The 18,939-nt window shown below is 40.4% G+C and overlaps 1 protein-coding gene across 1 annotated transcript in view; it reads left to right on the forward strand.

Moving 5' to 3' along the window:
- Positions 1-18,939, forward strand: part of TMPRSS15 (transmembrane serine protease 15) — a 447,907-nt gene that overhangs the window by 416,946 nt on the left and 12,022 nt on the right. Inside the window, exons 20-23 of the mRNA XM_075333062.1 lie at positions 780-829; positions 3,938-4,103; positions 6,609-6,790; positions 14,562-14,657. Coding sequence (XP_075189177.1) covers positions 780-829; positions 3,938-4,103; positions 6,609-6,790; positions 14,562-14,657 — 494 coding nt within the window. The remainder of the gene's footprint in view (positions 1-779; positions 830-3,937; positions 4,104-6,608; positions 6,791-14,561; positions 14,658-18,939) is intronic.

An 18,939-nucleotide genomic window follows, 5' to 3' on the forward strand; every position in this document is an offset into this window, starting at 1 on the left:
ATGCCCATCAAATAATGTGTTGGGTATAAGGGCTCAATACAGAAGAGAACCTTTTGCCTAGAGTATTTACTGATGCACTTGAGGACCCCAACCGATAGAGCACTTAAAGATACAGACAGAAGATGGCCCCTGTGCAGGAACAGTATATTGGTCCTTTGTAGTCCAACCTCTCATCATTATGGACAATTTTACCTGCTCTGACCTTTTGGGCTCATGTCAGACAGACATTGCACCAATGATATGTCCGCCCCTGCATTACAGCATGCCGCATTTTTCATTTCTGTTTAATTCGCAAAGGTTGTACAGAGCATTAATATGAAATGAAGCATTGGTCCAAAACAAAAACAGGTAATACTTATGAACTTAAAGATAAATCTATATTATATATCATATTCCGTTTTCAGAAACACAACAGAGAAAATCTTTTCAAATCTTTTCAATTCTTGTAATTCCCGGTGGCTTCAGAACATCACCACATCATTGTGCAGAGTTTTTAAAGTACTTCAATTGCTTATTTGCGTCTTTCTTCTGTTCTTCAGCTTCTTGTATTTTGTCTTTATGATTTATTTTAATACTGAGTCAAAAAGAAGAACACATTAAGCAAAGTGGCTGAATGCAAGACAACGAGTGGCTTGGTAAACATTCGCTTTTTGCTGCATTTGATGATAAAACATGTAATACAACATCAAGGAATAAATAGATATTTACTGAAGTGAAGAATAATGACGCTTTATTCGCTCGGAGGAGAATAACCCTTTCTTTTTATTTTTCTGTTACAGTGACTCTTGCTCAAACCATAGCGTCATTTACCTGGAATGCAATCCCAGAGGTCAGTCTTACTTACCTTTGTGTTAATCTCTGGACTTTTATTTGTATACATGGGGCCCACGTCATTAATGCATGGGGTTTTTTGCAGATATTTTTTTTTACTGTTTTGCACCTTTTTCTTTTGTGATATACTTTAAATGTGATGACTACCACAAGGTGGCGCTAGACAATTCTTGTATGCAGTAAAAGGAGAAATAATCAGACAGGTCGAGATCATATACCAGGAAACACAGTAGTACATGGGGGGCAGACAGAGACGAGGTCAGGATACAAGCCGAAGGTCAGATTTCCAGAAGAGTACATACAAGATACAGGTAGCAGACAAAGACGTGGTCAGGAGGAATTCCAAGGTCAGAAGCTGGGAAGTCACAACAGAAACAGGGGGGGACAGGTAGAGATGGGTAAGCAGTAGTCCAGAGTCGAGAGACCAAGATCTGAACACTGAGCACACGGGAGCCAACAGCACAACTGTAACCAGGAAATACGACTGGCGACATCCTGAGCTAACACGCTCCCTAATAAAGCTGAGCAATCACTGGGAAGAAAAGCAACTGCAACAGCACCTCCCAGGACCAACGTGAAACCCAGTGCTGTGAAACAACCAGCAGAGCATTCATCCTGCAAAATGCTCTACACCATAGGCAACATATACCAGCTCCGCAGGGGAGCAAGGCAGAACAATACAGAATGTTCTGCACAAAGGAATCGTGACAATATTGATGTATACATTGCCACCTTTCGTAAATTTACTTTTTATGTGTTTATCTATTTATATTTTTTTTTTGTTATCCACCATGGGCAAAGTTTATGGTTCCCAGATGTTATCACCTTATTTATTATATGCATCTTTTTGAAAAACTGCAAATTTTGGTGCAAATTTAGTCTAGTCTTTATCAGTGATTTTTGTTATACACCTGTAACTTTGGCAGAGTTTCTCTGACATTTAAGCCTAATATGTAACTGAGCTAAAGCGTTGCAAGACAGGCTAAAGACATAAATATTTTTTTTTTAATTTTGCACAAAATTCAAAAATTTTATACATTTGGCACAAAAAAAGTCAACAAATACCACAAAACAAAAGAGTGAAAGGGACTTAAAAATAATTGGAAATGATTAATCCATAGTGTTATAAATTTTCCACTGAGAAATGGTCCCAGTAATAGAGTTCTGCTTTGACCTAAAGTAAGGATTCCCCTAAAGAGAACTTGTCATGAATAATTTGGCACCTGACCTTCAATAACCCGTTATTAAAGACAATAACAAGTTTCCTACTCTTGATCTTTTACTCCCTCTAGTAGGGCTGTCTGCACTGGTGGACACAGACAGAAAAGGGCCCTTGTGCAAGAACAGTATATGGGGCTACCCCAATGATTAGAGGAAATATACTGCCACCCGTTTATAAAATTGTCCTGTCTCCAGTCTACTCTGATGGCATCTACCAAGGCCCGGTCTAGCAGTTCAGTAGTTCATCACGATGCACAATTCCACCTGCTGCAGATGTGGAAATGGTCCCCTTCCTCTCGTGTCCCTGTGCGGATGCACAAGATGCACCAATTATATTTCTGTCGCTAGTTGTCTGTATTGTAAACCCTGAGGACTGCCAAGTATGTGGAGATGCTCTTTAGAGAAATTAGACTGCTCATCGCACGTTACTGGCTTGATTGAAGACTAGATATACCTTGACAAGTCACCTCCATTCAATGGGTACGAGATCGGTGACACCAAGACCCATACATCTTAATTCACTACCCATGCGCAGATAAGGCTTGTGTTGATAAAAAGGTGCTATAGTATGTCAACCAAGCCAGGAGAAGGACCTCTCTGACTTCTACTGTGTGGGTCTACCCTAGTGGCTCCACCCTACTTCTACAGTGTGGCTCTACCCTAGTTCTATAGAGTGGCTCCACCCTAGTTCTATAGAGTGGCTCCACCCTAGTTTCTATCCCGGGGAATACATGCATCACTATGAACCTGATACAATACTGAAAAACAGAATGACAATTTGGCGGTCCAATTAGATAACAAGTACCCTTTAAAGGGAATCTGTAACCAAGATTTTGCCAGTGACCCTGATAGCAGCATAATGCAAAGACCGAAACCAGCAATGTGTCACTCATTAGACTGCTTTCTGTAGATTACATAATATCAGTGCTTTATCAGCAGTAGATTATCACTAGAGGACTAGTATACCTGCTACCATGTAGTCTGCTATATTCAAGTATAACCCCGCCCCCAGCACTGATTGGCATCTTTCTGGCTATGCACAGTACACACAGAAAATTACCAATCAGTGGTGTGGGCTGGGCTATACTATACAGAGCTCAGCATTCATAGAACTGGTAGATGTGCAGTCAGGGTTTTTACCTTTACATTACTCTGTTCAAAAATCTGGTGACAGATATTCTTTAAAGTCCAAAGTTTGTCCACCCTCTGTTTTACTACAATGCACCTAAATAAAAATAAATCCAATTGCCAATTGTATTAATTGAAAATAAAATGTAATGTTAGATCTACAGCTCCTACACATTTGCATTATAACAGACTACAAGGAAAGTCTGTTCAGGGTAACCCAGCAGTCTTATTGCTTTCTATCAGTCCATTTATTCTAGTATACTGTACATTGGATTCATTTCTTATTCTTGGTAATATATATTTTGTTTGTTAGCTATAAGTATGGACAATATGAAAGGAATCAGGTACAAAGGGCCATATAGGCCTGTATAAGAGCTGAAGTAAAAAAGGAGGACATTTTCAATTTTAGATGCATTGAAGTAATACAAAAATTGTTGAAAAATTGTTTAAGGAAAATTTAATGCATCTATCAGTTTTAAGTTCCTTATGATGGACCGTCATGTTCTTTAAAGCGGTGGCAATTCAGCCTAATATCAAGTTTCCCTCCCGTCTTTACTGACCACTAGCACCAGCTATGAACCAGAAGCCTGAACTTGGACACATAACTAGTTAAAAAAAGACTGATATCATTCACAGCCATAAAGTCATTTTAGTTTTCCGTCATATCATGGTTGATCATTTAAATAGACCTTTAACAAAACTAATATTTTCTCTTCTTAAAATAGCTAGACACTAAACCACGATGATTTTCCCTCAGAATGTGGAAAAAGACACGTGAACAGTTCTAGAATAGTAGGTGGGACGAATGCTGCCATCGGGGCCTGGCCTTGGATCGTGTCTCTTTATTTTAATGGAAGACAAGTCTGTGGAGCGTCATTGGTCAACAACGAATGGCTCGTGTCCGCCGCTCATTGTGTGTATGGGTAGGTTCCAATTTTATGTTATTTATTTATTTATCATGCATTTATGAGATATTTATGATATAAAGTTACAGGTTCAAAACAAAAATTAAGCTGGAGTCCATAGATGTCTATTGGTGCGGATATGTGTCTGTACAATTGTGTCCAAGCCCTTACGGGGGACCAATTGGCTTTCCGAATGTGTCCGCAGAACTGTGAATGGTGGTATTGCTTTGTTGTTATTTCATGAAATGTATGTATAATTTGACCACTGGTGGTAAAATCACTTTTTCAATGGGCTCTGTCCATTAATACTAGAGATTAAATCATTTATTTGAGTCTAAATGAATTATTCTAAAGTTTTAACACTTGTATTCACCAAAAAGTTGGGTTTTTTTCGTAACTTGCTTTGCCGTGGATTCAGCAACATAGCGGATCCACTCTGTACTCCACCTGGACTTTTATAACCAGTATCTAGATGTGATTGCTAAAGTTTATATTTGTACTTACACCATAAGCTGCTTGCTAGATACACAACCCCCTACATTGATCAGCTCTGTACTGGATTAGTACTATCCATGAGTTAAATATCCATCTTGAAGTTAATGCTTTAGGTGATGCTGTATTTCTCCTTTTTTTTTTTTTTTTTACCCACACTATTCCAATCCAAAATTATCATTTTATGGAAAATGTAAGTTTTTGCTAAAGCAGACATGTTAGAGGTGGTGACATGTTTTCTTTAAATGTGTTGTTCTGTATCCGAAAAGCATGGCAGCCTTTATCCGAAATCAGTGCCACTCTTGTTTGCACGTTGTGTTTGGTATTGCAGCTTAGCTCTATTCAAGACAATGGTTGCAGTACCACCTATAATACCTGTGGCTTAGGAGACCCATGTGGCTCACAGGGCCGTGATGTAGGGCTTGTCGCTGTCTGCCAGCTTGTTACATTAGTATCAGGTCTGGCAAACAGCGATGATGAGTAGGTCTCCAGATGGTATATTTTGTGAGTAGCCCTCATCGTAAAGAAACCCTCAGATCTTGCTATAATGCCTTGGTGTGATTTCTATGGAAAAACTTTGGCTGTTTTTATACTGGAAATAGGGGCTCTGGGTGTCACTACTTTGAGGGGGAACTGAATGTGGCTCTCGACCCTCTCTCAGTGCTGGACGTGGCTTATGACCCTCATTCAGAGCTGAATGTAGCTCGCAATCATCTCTCTGAGGTGGATCTGGATCACAACCCTCACTAAGAGCTGGTTGAGGCTCACAATCCTCTTTCATACCTGAAAATGGCTCAACATCCTCTCTGAGCTGGATGTGACTTGCGACCTTCTCTTAGAGCTGAATGTGGCTTGCGATCCTGTCTCAGAGCTGGATGTGGCTTGCGACCCGCACTTAGAACTGAATGTGTCTGACAACCCTGTCTCAGAGCTGGATGTGGCTCATGACCCTCTCTCAGAGCTGGATGTGACTTGCAACTGTCTCTCAGAGCTGTATGTGGCTTGTTAACCCTCTCAGAGCTGGATGTAGCTCTCAACCTTCTCAGAGCTGGATCAGGCTCGCGACCTTGTCCGCACTGAATGTGACTGTCAAGATCAGAAAGTTTTGCGGCCACTAATGGAGACAGTAAGGGGGCTGTTTATAGTTGAAGACAGCCAAGGTTTTTTCCAAATCTTGAACAATATCTTTAACCATAAACAAACAAGAGAAACTCAAGTAAAAAAAAAATACAAAGCTTCCATAATTTTCATTTTTCAATTATCTATTTAAAGGAATTAAAAAATATATTTTTTTCTTTTATGACCCTGAACTTTCTTCTGCTTTAAACAGCTTCTTTAGAAACCATAATACTCCATTAAAATCTCAGCCCAGTTGACAGTCGCTCTATATTCACTTATCCAGTATGGGAAATTCAATATTCAAACAGCTGCGATTGGACCAATCCTAGCTCAGGTCATTTATATTCATGTGTTTGGTTAACATATAATACCGATTTGCAGGAAATGTGTGGTTGGTAGATAAAGCCTTTAGCGATATGCAAATGATTTCCCATTTGGTTCCCAAGCAGATATCAGCTGCAGTGTTTACTGCACTTATTCTTCCCTCATGCAGAAATGAGGTGCCAAGAACCAATCTTTCAAACCAATTGTTTCTCAGATGGAACATACTAATCATCTGCGTCATGGGGCTGATGACTAATTGGCTTGAGATTTTTAACTTAGCTGTTTAAAAAATCATAATAATTAAGTTAATAGCCCCTTCATAATTGTATTGTTGTTCCCGCTACTGTTATAATTTATAGCTTTCTAGCTGGAATCAAGGAATCTGCTGATAGCTCTGTGTTAGGGAATGTGTGTCCTGCAGAGCAGCGATGAAACATTAAGCACTTTCCAATTATAATAAACTCACTTAATCCAATACAAAGCTTAAATTATGTGTACTGCTTAAGAGGTCACAAATAATACAGGCGGAATCAGTCAAGCTTGTCATAAGGCCGAGAATAATTCAGGAGTGTTCCTTGTGATCTGCAGGAGGAATTTGATCCCCACCAATTGGAAAGCCGTTCTTGGGATGCACGATAGCGCCAACGTCACCTATCCGCCAAGAGAGAGCAGATTAATCGATCAGATTGTCATCAATCCACATTACAACCGACGCACTAAAGATAGCGACATCATCATGATGCACCTCGAATTACAAGTTAATTACACAGGTATGTAAATGGGTTAGGCAACTGGATAAAATGTGTAGGGTAAAATATTATAAACAATACGCCATAAAATGTTTGAGTTAACATAATTCACAGAAATGTATGGGGTGGACAAATCTCCATAAAAAGTATGAGGCTTACTTAGTCTAATGCATACTTTCCAACTGCCTCGGAATCCTTGGAGGCTCTCCGAAGAAGATGGGTCACATAATAACGTTACTGATCCACTTGGCTGCGTTGTCCTCTATTGGGCCAGAAATCACAGATAAATGGCTAAGGTGGAGAAGAAAGGTCTTAATATAACTAGTATTATGTAAAGAGCATATGAAGAGGGCCAAAGAAGGAAGTGTATGGACAGGCAGAGAGGGAAGTTTGTGATTTTTTTTCCCAGCTACTTCAGAGAATATATGCAGTAACTCATTTTGGCAACTCTTTCTGTACTTCCAAGAACTAAGAAATAGGTTTTACTTTCACAACTTTAAGATGTATTCTTGTTTGGTCTTTACTAAAGATCTCAGAGGCAGTACTTTGGTCAACTCTCCAATCCAGTCAACTATGCATCTAATCCACTCCCCAGTATACCCAACGGATTTGTTCATTCTTAATCTTCTGTGAATTTTATTATGAACTGCAATTTCTCAAAATATAAAGTCACATTTCCATGACTCCTGGCTACTATGAACTCACCTGTTGAGCTAGATTCTTTAAGTGATAGATCAGATGAGGCAACATGGACTGGAGCTAATGATGCAGCAGAACTGGACTTGCTGAATTTGGACTATTGGATATGTAGGATAACAGGTGGACAAGCCATGGTGGAAGCACTTGAACAGAAGTGATGTGTAGGCAACCTGCAACCTTGTTGCAGGAGTGCAGGAGAAGACAGGAACAACAGTGATCTAGGGGTTACCAGATGCCTTGTTGCAGGAGAGCAGTAGTCCACAGTAGTGGCAGAGAAAAGATTTTAGTTAGAGATGAGCGAACCTTTGGAAGTTTGGTTCTGAGGGTACAGTTGAACTTTAGATAAATTTTGGTTTGTGACCCTGACTTGACCCGAATCTCACTGGAAGTCAGTAATTGGACAGTTCGTGGCTTCACCCACATGCTGCCACCCATAAGCAGAGCACTTCCAGGGAAGGGTGGGCGAGGTTTTTCTTTTTTTTTGTGTACTCTACATCTGATCAGGCTGATTTTACTTCCAGTGTGTTCCATTCATACACTGCACACAGCTCTCATAGGGCTGAATATCACTCACACCAAAGCACAACTCTGCTCGCTTGAGTGGTTTCCACTCATAACTCACTCGAACTTCAAACCCCACTGCATTTTTTTATTCTATGTTCAAACCCGAATTTTGAGCATCAAATTTCAGGTTCGCTCATCTCTAATCATAATCATGCACCTTGACTCATCAGAGATGAATGTGGCAGTACTAGGAATAGCAGAGACTAAAGGCCGCTTTTCACTCAATGACATCGTTAACGAGATGTCATTGGGGTCACGGAATTCGTGACACACATCCGATCTCGTTAGCGACTCGTTAGTGTGACACGTATGAGCAACCACTAACGATGCAAAATACTCACCAAATCGTTGATTGTTGACATGTTGTCCACTTCCCAAATATCATTGCTGATTTTGGACGCAGGTTGTTCGTCGTTCCTGAGGCAGCACACATTGCTACGTGTGACACCCCAGGAACAATGAACAACACCGTACCTGCATCCTCCGCCAATGAGGTGGGCGTGACTTTCATGCGGCTGCTCTCCGCCCCTCCACTTCTATTGGACGCCTGCCGTGTGACGTCGCTGTGACGCTGCACGAACCGCCCCTTTAGAAAAGAGGCTGTTTGCTGGCCACAGCTACATCGTTAGGAAGTATGTGTGACGGGTACTTGCGATTTTGTCCGCCACGGGAAGCGATTTGCCCGTGACACACAAACAACGGGGGCGGGTGCTTTCACGAGCGACATCGGCTGCGTGTAAAGCCCCCTTTACTCCTTATAAGTTATCATGATTTAGCAGAGTGGAGAATGTGGCAGTACCACGAATAGAAGACCAACATTATCAGCTACCTTAATCACTAAAAACGAGGGTACGACAGCACTTTGAATACTAGAGACATTTTCATTACCAGATACAGTAGTTAAGAGGCGTGGCAGAGATGAATTCATAATCCTGTACCTTGACATAGTAGAGTTGAGGATGTGGCAGCAATAGGAATACAGAACAGATAGTCAAAAATCCGGCCTGAGCAGGACTGAAAAGTGTAATCCAACTCCAGAAAAGCATGTGGAAGCAAAGTGCTCTAGTAACTGAATACTCAGGCGGCACACACCTACCTGAAGCGGCCATAAAAAGACTTAAATGATGATATCAAAGGTGCTTGACAGGTTACCATAATAACTTTCAAAAAAAAGTCAGGACATGTGAGTAACATTGATGGGCTGCAAATAAATCATGAACACTGGATGGCCACATAAAGGAACATATAGCATAAAAAACTTTCAACAGTTTGTTAAAATTAGGAGATATTGGGGCTAGACATCTCTACTGATCTCGGAATATATTCAGCCAAGACGAAGGTAAGAAAGGAACGATCGGTATATGACTTACTGTATATTCTAGTAGAATATGGTTTATGGCACACTTGGAATTATGGGTGCTCAAGAAGGGTTCAAACCAGTCATTAATTGCAGAAAAAATTTGGCATACCAAAATGAATATAAAGACTTTATTATACAGGCAATCAAAAAAATCCAAAAAATGTAACGCTCTCCTCCCCGTGTGTAAGATGCTCTGTATACTGCACCTTTTTATCTATACAGAACAGCAATCTGATTTTTTTATACATCTCACAGTGATTTTGAGTGTACAATAGGATAAAGAGTTGCACACCAGTCACAATGCATAGGGGAATAATGAAAAGCAAAACTGCTATGGGAATACTAGAATGAAAAATACAATGAACTATCTGAAAAAGTGAAAAGCATGAAAATGGAATATGTATAACTGCTATGAATAATAGGAATAAAAGAGATGTTTAGCCATTGTATCGATCAATGCAAAAGAGCCCCAAACCAACGTCAAGGTAATCTCTATTTTTGGGGTCCCTAGCCTATATGTAACCTCACCTGTAGTTAAAAAAACTTGCTCTGTATGGGAAGCAAAGGACCAAGATATATATGTGAAGTGAAACAAACAGCTGTGGGTGGGGCAGGGTTCTCAGACAAAAAGTGCATACTAACTAAAGAATGTATGTCTGGAACACCAATGTGTGAACATGGTGCAAGACTCAAAAACATAACTATACAATAGGACAAAGAGTTGCACACTGCAGGTGAGGTTACATATAGGCTAGGGACCCCAAAAATAGAGATTACCTTGGCGTTGGTTTTGGGGCTCTTTTGCATTGATCAATACAATGGCTAAACATCTCTTTTATTAATATTATTCATTGCAATCATGCATATTCCATTTTCATGTTTTTCACTTTTTCAGATAGTCCATTGTATTTTTCAGTCTAGTATTCCCATAGCAGTTTTGCTTTTCATCATTCCCATATACATTGTGACTAGTGTGTAAGTCTTTATCCTATTGTATAGTTATGTTTTTGAGTCTTGCACCATGTTCACACCATTGGTGTTCCAGACGTACATTCTTTAGTGATTTTGATTGTGTCACCATCTTAAAAGCATATTTCTACTCAAGAATCTATTGTGTGTGATGAAGACCAAAATATAGGGGTTGAAATGTTACATTTTTTTTATTTTTTTGATTGCCTGTATAATTAAGTCCTCATTTCTTTCGGTGTGCCAAGTTTTTTCTGCATGTACTGTATATTCAGCAAATGAAAGACCCAAATATTGGATGATGTAAGAACAGTTTGAGGCCAAACAGAGCCTCCAACAGAGCTATTACTATAGACGTACATGTGTATCTGAGTGTGTGCATCCCAGTAGCATGTGTGTGCCTTAGCAGATTATGGAATAAATCCAACTATTTGACCGAATCTCCATCAATTATATCTGAATCTCCTCCTTTCTTATCTATGTGCCTCACCATTAAAATTAAGCTTCTATTGGGACAAAAGTGTCGTTAGAGATATGCTATAAAGACCAAAAATGGAATCACAATAAAAGTCAATGCAGATATAACACTATGTCCTATATAACTCGGAGCAATTATTACCTGTGATTTATACTAAGATGTGGCTGAGGTTTGATTGATTGACTGATAGATTGAAACAGAAAGACATACTGTATATGTGCTAGGTGGTAGGGGGAGTATACACTTAAGAAGTGAATTTCAGTCTTGAAGCATTAAATCAGAATAGTTCACAAGCCAAGCCACAAAAATCCATATTTCTACAAATTGTTTTGTGGAGGTTGGTTTATGACTGCCGCACAGTGTGAAGCCGGGATTAGTTTTCATGCCCGATACACACAACATTTATGGTGTCAAAAGGTCATAAAATTCTCTATTCCATACCTTGTTGATTCGCTTCTCCACAGATTCTCAGTACATTCAGCACCTCTTTATCCGTGCGTCCTGGGGTCTGTATGCTAATCAGCATTTCTATCACACTTCAGCTTAGTTATTGGCGAGCGCATGGTTTCTTACTCTTCAGAGCACAACGGCTTGAAGTCTATATAATATAAGACACGAAAGAAATTTGGACATATATATATATATATACACTGGAGATGAAAATTAAAGAACACTGTATGATCACTTGCTTTTCTCAGAAATAAATGTAATCTTCATAGATCAACATTTGAAGGTGTTTTTGTAGAACCGTGTTTTACAAACGATCCAAAGTTTATCAACATAAAATTTTTATTTTGTCCAAAAATGTGATGATCATAATTGGAGAACAGCAATGACTGTAGTACAGAGAAAGATAAATACATTTTCTGAAGGTAACAACAGTCGCCAATCAGTAGGATGTGTACAGGCCTTTGCTTTGAATGACTTCAGCACCTCTGAGGCCACAGGACATCACTAGTCTCTCACACTGCTCTTGTGGGATTTTGGTCCACTCTTCTTCCAGTCTCTTCCACAGTTCTTTGACTGTCCTAAGTTTATTGGACATAACTTTGTCACCAAGAATTTTCCAAAGGTTTTCTATTGGGTTTAGATCAGGATCCTGTGCTGGAGATTTCATTGTTTTAATATTATCCATTTCATGGAACTGCTTTACTCATTTTGCTGTGTGTCAGGGGGCTTTGTCCATCATGAAAATTGCTGGCTGATTGAGTGATGAACACAAATAAGAAACCACGTGTTGATGAAGATGGTTCTGATACACACATGCATTCACTCTGCCATGTAGCTGTATGAGAGTTCCAACTCCTGCTGCAGAAAACATTCCCCAAACCATGACACTTTCTCCACCACCTTTCACTGACTTCTTAACACACTTTGGGTTCAGTATTTCCCCAGTATGTCAACAAACATACAGTTTCCCATCAGACCCAAATATATTAACCTTGCTTTCATCACTAAAATGAACTGTGAACCACTTCTCATCTGTCCATACAACATGTTCTTTTTTATTATTTCTGCTAATGAGAGGTTTGGTCACTGCAGAGTGGGCTTTCAGTCCAAATGCTCTTAAACATCGTGACAAGAATGTATTAAAGTAGTCCCATCACATAATTGAACTCGTATCCAATCAAAGTCAAGTGTCAGGATGGGCTCCAGTATAAAGAAACACAGCACTTGACACTTGTGTTTCAACTGACAGATGACCAGTTTCATAAGCCAAGGTTCCTCCTTGAGCCAAGAAAAAGTGTTTGACAGGAGAAGAAATAAATCTTCTCCTAGGCTGACTGAGAACAATGGTCTGAGGATGGAGAAAAAAATTATTTATTTTTAGTCAGCCAAGAAGATTTATTTCTTCTCCTGTCACACACTGGTCTTTTGTCGGTTGAGACACAGGTCTCGAGTGCTGTGTTTCTTCAAACTGTAGCCCATCCTGACACTTGACTATGATGGGCTACCATATAAATTACGTCATGGATGCAACTTTAAAGGGAACCTGTCAGGTGCAATATGCACTCAGAACCACGAGCAGTTCTGGGTGTATATTTCTAATCCCTGTCTAACCATCCCTGTATATAGAAGCATGGATAAAGAGATCTTTAGAAAATGTATTTCTAAAGATCTTTTATCTAATGCTAATGAGTGCAGGAACTAGACTCAAGGGCGTTATATTCCCCTACTAATCCGCCCTCTTAGCATGTTAGCATGCCCACAGGTGTGTATTAAAATGCTATTCAATTCAACATCACTAGCAGTGATGAACATACCTGTGTTCGCAGTGACCGCGCTTCTGAATGCTGGGCACTTCCGGTCATGCACCGTATAAAGCCGGGTGTACACGTCCCGGCTTCAGAGAGGTGTAGTGCGCATGACTGGAAGTGCCCGCCATTCAGAAGCATTGTCACAGCGAACACAGGTACGCGTGGCACCACTGGTGATGCTGAATTACATGGCATGTTAGTACACCCCTCTGGGTGTGCTAACATCATAAGATGGCAGACTAGTTGGGGGATATAACGCCCTTGGGACTAGTCCCTGCGTTCATTAGCCTAAGATAAAAGATCTTTAGAAATACCTTTTCTAAAGATCTCTTAATCTATGCTACTAGATACAGGGACAGTTAAGGGTACTTTACACGCTGCGATATCGGTACCAATATCGCTAGCGAGCGTACCCGCCACCATCGGTTGTACCCTTTTGATTGTTTAAGCGGGCTTTACACACAGCGACATCGCTAGCGATGTCACTGGTGAAAGCACCTGCCCCCGTCAGTTGTGTGTCACGGGCAAATCGCTGCCCATGGTGCACAACATCGATCGCTTACACCCATCACACATACTTACCTGCCTAGCGACGTCGCTGTGAACAGCGAACCGCCTCCTTTCTAAGGGGGCAGTTCGTTCGGCGTCATAGCGACGTCACTAAGTGGCTGCCAATTAGCAGAGGAGGGGTGGAGATGAGCGGGCCAAACATCCCGCCCACCTCCTTCCTTCTTCATTGCCGGCGGGACGCAGGTACGGTAAGTTTCCTCATTCCTGCAGTGTCACACATAGCGATGTGTGCTGCCGCAGGAACGACAAACAATCTCGCTACTCACCTGTCAACGATTTTTGGTGTTGGAGCGACCTCTCCAATACCAACGATTTTTACCTCTTTTGCGATCGTAGCAGGTTGCTCAGAGGTGTTACATGCTGCGATGTCGCTAACGATGCCGGATGTGCTTCACAAACACCGTGACCCCGACGATACATCGTTAGCGATGTCGCAGCATGTAAAGCACCCTTTAGGCAGGGATTAGTAATACGCACCCAGGACTGCTCGTGGTTCTGGGTGCATATTGCACATGACAGGTTCCCTTAAATACATTATTGGAGAATAATTTTAAATACTAAGTAAAATGAAAAAAGCTGTATTTTTTAAGACCGCAGCCCATCCTGATACGTGATAAGGCAGGATGCTGTTTGAATTATGTGATAGGGCCATTTTATTACATTCTTGGAGAACCCCTTTAAGCAGGAATTGAGAAGTCAATCAGAGTTGATTGATTACCTCGATGTTGTAATTTGTATTTAAATTTAAATTATAATAATGTCTGCTGTCTTAAGAGCTTTGTATACATTTTTCATATCAGATAATTCCTCTATATGCATTTAAATCATATTATTTTTGTATATAATGCGAGACCAAATTAAAAACATTTCTCTCAATTATATATTGGTTATTTACAGATTATATTCAACCAGTATGTCTACCGGAGAGTGAGGACGTATTTCCACCAGCAATGATCTGTACCATTGCTGGCTGGGGTCGCACAGAAAGCCAAGGTAATTACTTCCCCCCTTTTATAAAGTAACCACTATTGTGTTGTGCCGAAAACGTTCCAACAATCAATGAAAACTATGAAATATTTGGAATCTCTACTTTATTTTGTCATACGTTGTCTTAAGGCCGCTTTACACACTGCGATATCGGTACCGATATCGCCAGCGTGCGCACCTGCCCCCATCTGTTGTGCGACACGGGAAAATCTCTGCCCGTGTCGCACAACATCGCCCAGACCCGTCACACTACTTACCTTACCTGCGACGTCGCTGTGACCGGCGATCCACCTCCTTTCTAAGGGGGCTGTTCGTTCAGCATCACAGCGACGTCACAGCAGCGTCACTGAACCACCGCCCAATAGAAGCGGAGGGGCAGAGATGAGCGGGACGTAACATCCCGCCCACCTCCTTCCCTCCGCATTGTGGTCGGGAGGCAGGTAAGGAGAGGTTCCTCGTCCCTGCGGTGTCACACGTACCGATGTGTGCTGCCGCAGGAACGAGGAACAACTTCGTTACTGCTGCAGTAACGATATTTGAGAATGGACCCATATATCACGATGAGTGATTTTGCATGTTTTTGCGACGATGCAAAATTGCTGATAGGTGTCACACGCAACGGCATCGCTAAAGCGACCGGATGTGCGTCACAAAATCCGTGACCCCAACGAGATCACTTGAGCGATGTCGTAGTGTGTAAAGCCCGCTTTAGGTAACTGGGAGTGAAATAAATCTATTTTTCCAGTTTAGTTTACTTATTTGAATTTGCATTTATGGAAATGCCCTTAAAGGGTTCAGGAATATTCATGAGCCCAATACAAAGGTGGTATACAAATCTGTTACAAGATTATATCCCATGACCACAAGTGCTATAATTTTATATAGACACTCAAATTGAGGAATTACAATACACACATTCTTTATTAATTGCTACACTAGTTAAATTTAGTACATTTTACTACCATATGTGCTATGGTGCTTTAGATAGAATCATTGGAAACTGGCCAATGCCTTTAGGATATGACCAAATGCATAAGATTTATAGCAAAAATCTTCATAGATTATATTTTAATGGAGTTTGCAAAAATCTATGCACATACTTCAGAGACAGCCCTATTCAGGATGGACATTTAGTTACAGAAATTTCTGTAATAAATTGGGAAAATACCCTCAATACTTTTCCCTGATTATATATGGCAGAAATGTAAAACTTATACAGGTGATGGGTTGGTGCAGAAATATGAAAACCGAAGAATTAAAAAAGAGCAAAACAAAAATCCAAGTAAACACAACATTTCCAAAAGGCGCATGGTAACACATAAAGCTGGGTGTGAACAGTCTCCAACATGGCCAGCTGCACATAGGACCACTCCATAAACTATATATATAAACAAGAGAACAGGAAGTTAAGGGTCAAGAAAAAATACACTTTTTATTAGAACAAGCGTAAAAAAGTCCAAAATGGACCATGACATTACACAAACAAGACATAAGAAACAAGGTACATAAAAGTATGTGGTGGGTAGAGGCACCCAGGTAACCAACCGGAAAGAGACACACTCAAATGTTCAGAATCTGAATCCCTTTTACACAGTAATACCAATATAAGAATGTTGATACATATACAAATAAGGGTAGGGAGTTCAGAAATACATACCAAACTGCTAAGTGCTTAGAAAAATTTGCTAATAAGTCTCAAGGGAGGACCAAAGGTGCCCCGAAATTTCTCCAATTATAGACCTCAGACCTCGACGTATGTTTCGCTTCAATCATCTGCTTAATCATGGGGCTTCAAGTACTACAGAACATGAAAGACATACAGTATTTATTTATTCCATGAGCAAATGCTTGCAGTCTTTTAATGTGGGAGTACTTACCTTGGACAGCCAACATAACCTCAAGGGATATCAAGAATGGTCTAGATACAAACAAATCCAGTAGCACCTATTATGCCCACCTCACTCCTCACCTATACTGTTGCCATAGCTCCTCATCTGGTCTTCTGGTCTCTTACTCTGGTGTTCCATCTTTAACTGCTAGGTAGAGATGAGCCAACCGAAACTGTAAAGTTTGGTGTTCGTACCGAACCCAGACTTTGCAAAAAGTTAAAGTTCAAGTTTGGAATTTGGGTACTTTACGTATGCAAACCACTCAATTGAGCATCACTGTGCTCATGTACTCTTGGTGCTCAGCCCAGTGCAAGCAGCTTGCATAGTTTGAATGGCTTGCATTGGTGGTAACAACAGCATGATCAGATGTAGTGTGTTTAAAAATAAATAAATAAATTAAAGCCCCACCCATTTTTCCTCGGAAGTGTTCTATTTATGGCTGGTTGTATGTAGATGGAGACCCAAACTACCCACTCAGGGACTTCCAATGAGATTCAGGTCAGGTCCGGATCCAGAACAGAACTTTATCTAAAGTCCAGCTAAACCCGCAGAACCTCCATGGGTGCACTCATCTCTACTCCTACTCTTCCAGCATGTCCCAATCTATGAAAGGCCACACACACATCATTGACAACTATGACGCTCATTGCATCTCTTGGTTACATACATTATGCCTTATGATTACTTAGGGAACAACATTAATGATGTGAATGCAGCCTGTTTAGTACAAGACAAGTGATAGTCATTGGGTTTCTGCAGTAAGACCATAGTGTACAAGAAGAGAAGCAGGCAGAGAACTGTGATGGCAGGACAGGTGAGGGCTAAAATGGTAATAATATTTTGTATGTTTTTTTAATTTGTTATAATAAAGAGTCCAGCTGCTATTTTCATGGACTTGAGCAAATCAAATTGCCAAAATTTTGGATTGAGGCAAATACAACTTTTTGGTGGACTTGTGCCAATTCAATTTGCTTTGAATCAATCTTCTCATCCCCATTCTTCAAAAGTAGCAGGTCTACACCCTTATCACCACTGGATTTCTTGTAGATGTCCAACGTCAAGCTGCAACATCTCACTTCAAACCCTGGGCCCATTAGTTAGCTCAACTCCTAAGACAAAGGCACACACGACAAGACTTGTATTTCTCTTAGTTCAAGACTAGCTTACCAACCATCAGTAGGTCATTTCTTCTGCAGATGTACATTCTGCATGCCATCTCCGTGACATCACAGGGTTACGTCCTACTTGCTAGGCTTTCACTTGATAGATCGTGATAAGGGCTAATCTCTAAAGTAGGAAGTATAAGAAGCAATGGGATGAAACTAAAATGAAGGAGATTCAGATAACACATTAGGAAAAACTTTCTGACAGTGAGGGCAATCAGAGAGTGGAACCATGGTAGGTAGTGATCTCTCCATCAATGGAAATCTTCAAGCGGACGCTGGATAAACATATAGCTGGGATGATTTAGGAAAACCTGCACTCGCAGGGGGTTGGACCCAATGGCCCTTGAGGTCCTTTCCAACTCTACCATTCTATGATTAAAAGGTTCCCTTGCTTGACTTGTACAGACTACATGGCTACTGCCCAGATGCATTGTACAGTCACATACTTAAGGTCTCCAAACACATTAGATAAAAGTTGGCCAAACCTACCAATTTCAGTGGGATTCACTAACCATCTAATATGCATGTGAGCATCCCAAATTCTCCCCAACAGATTATGTCAGTGGAGAGAAGGATACAACTTTTTGAGTTTCTAAGCCTAGTATGGTGGAATCGGAAGAGATAGCTTTGACCAAATTATCAATCGGTCGACTGTTATCTAATATGTTTGGCTAGCTTCAGCATCTACAAATCTTCATTACGAACCTACAATGCCACTATACAAGGTCCATGATCAGAGCTCAGGCTCACAGCTTTGTCTTGTACATAGACCCTTATTTCCATAATAATTCCCCTAATTATCTGATGCAAAGAGTGTGATGAGTTGTAAAAATATTATCCCACCTAATACATAAAATTGTAAAGAAATAGCTGCAATTGCGTTTTCTTTAGGGTATTTTTAAGCATTACTATTGTATCCAAATCTAGGAAGGAGAGGTGAAAAGGGCCGTCTGCAATGCAGCAGAGACGTTCATTGTCCTAATTCTATTTCCTTACATTATGTCCATGAACATTTCTAGTCAACAAAAAAAAGGGAAAAAAAAAAACTCCCACTAACAATCTCATCAACATGGCTATCGAGTTTATTATGCTGTATTTCTAAATCAAAATTTATGTGTGGAAATCATTTTAATAACCCTATAAACTGGCACTGTTTATTACATCCATGATAATAAAATGCTGGTAATTACTGACCTGCTTTGCAATCAGGCCACCAATTTAAAAGCACAACCA

This window comes from Anomaloglossus baeobatrachus, chromosome 2 (genome assembly GCF_048569485.1).
Source record: "Anomaloglossus baeobatrachus isolate aAnoBae1 chromosome 2, aAnoBae1.hap1, whole genome shotgun sequence".
Taxonomy (NCBI): domain Eukaryota; kingdom Metazoa; phylum Chordata; class Amphibia; order Anura; family Aromobatidae; genus Anomaloglossus; species Anomaloglossus baeobatrachus.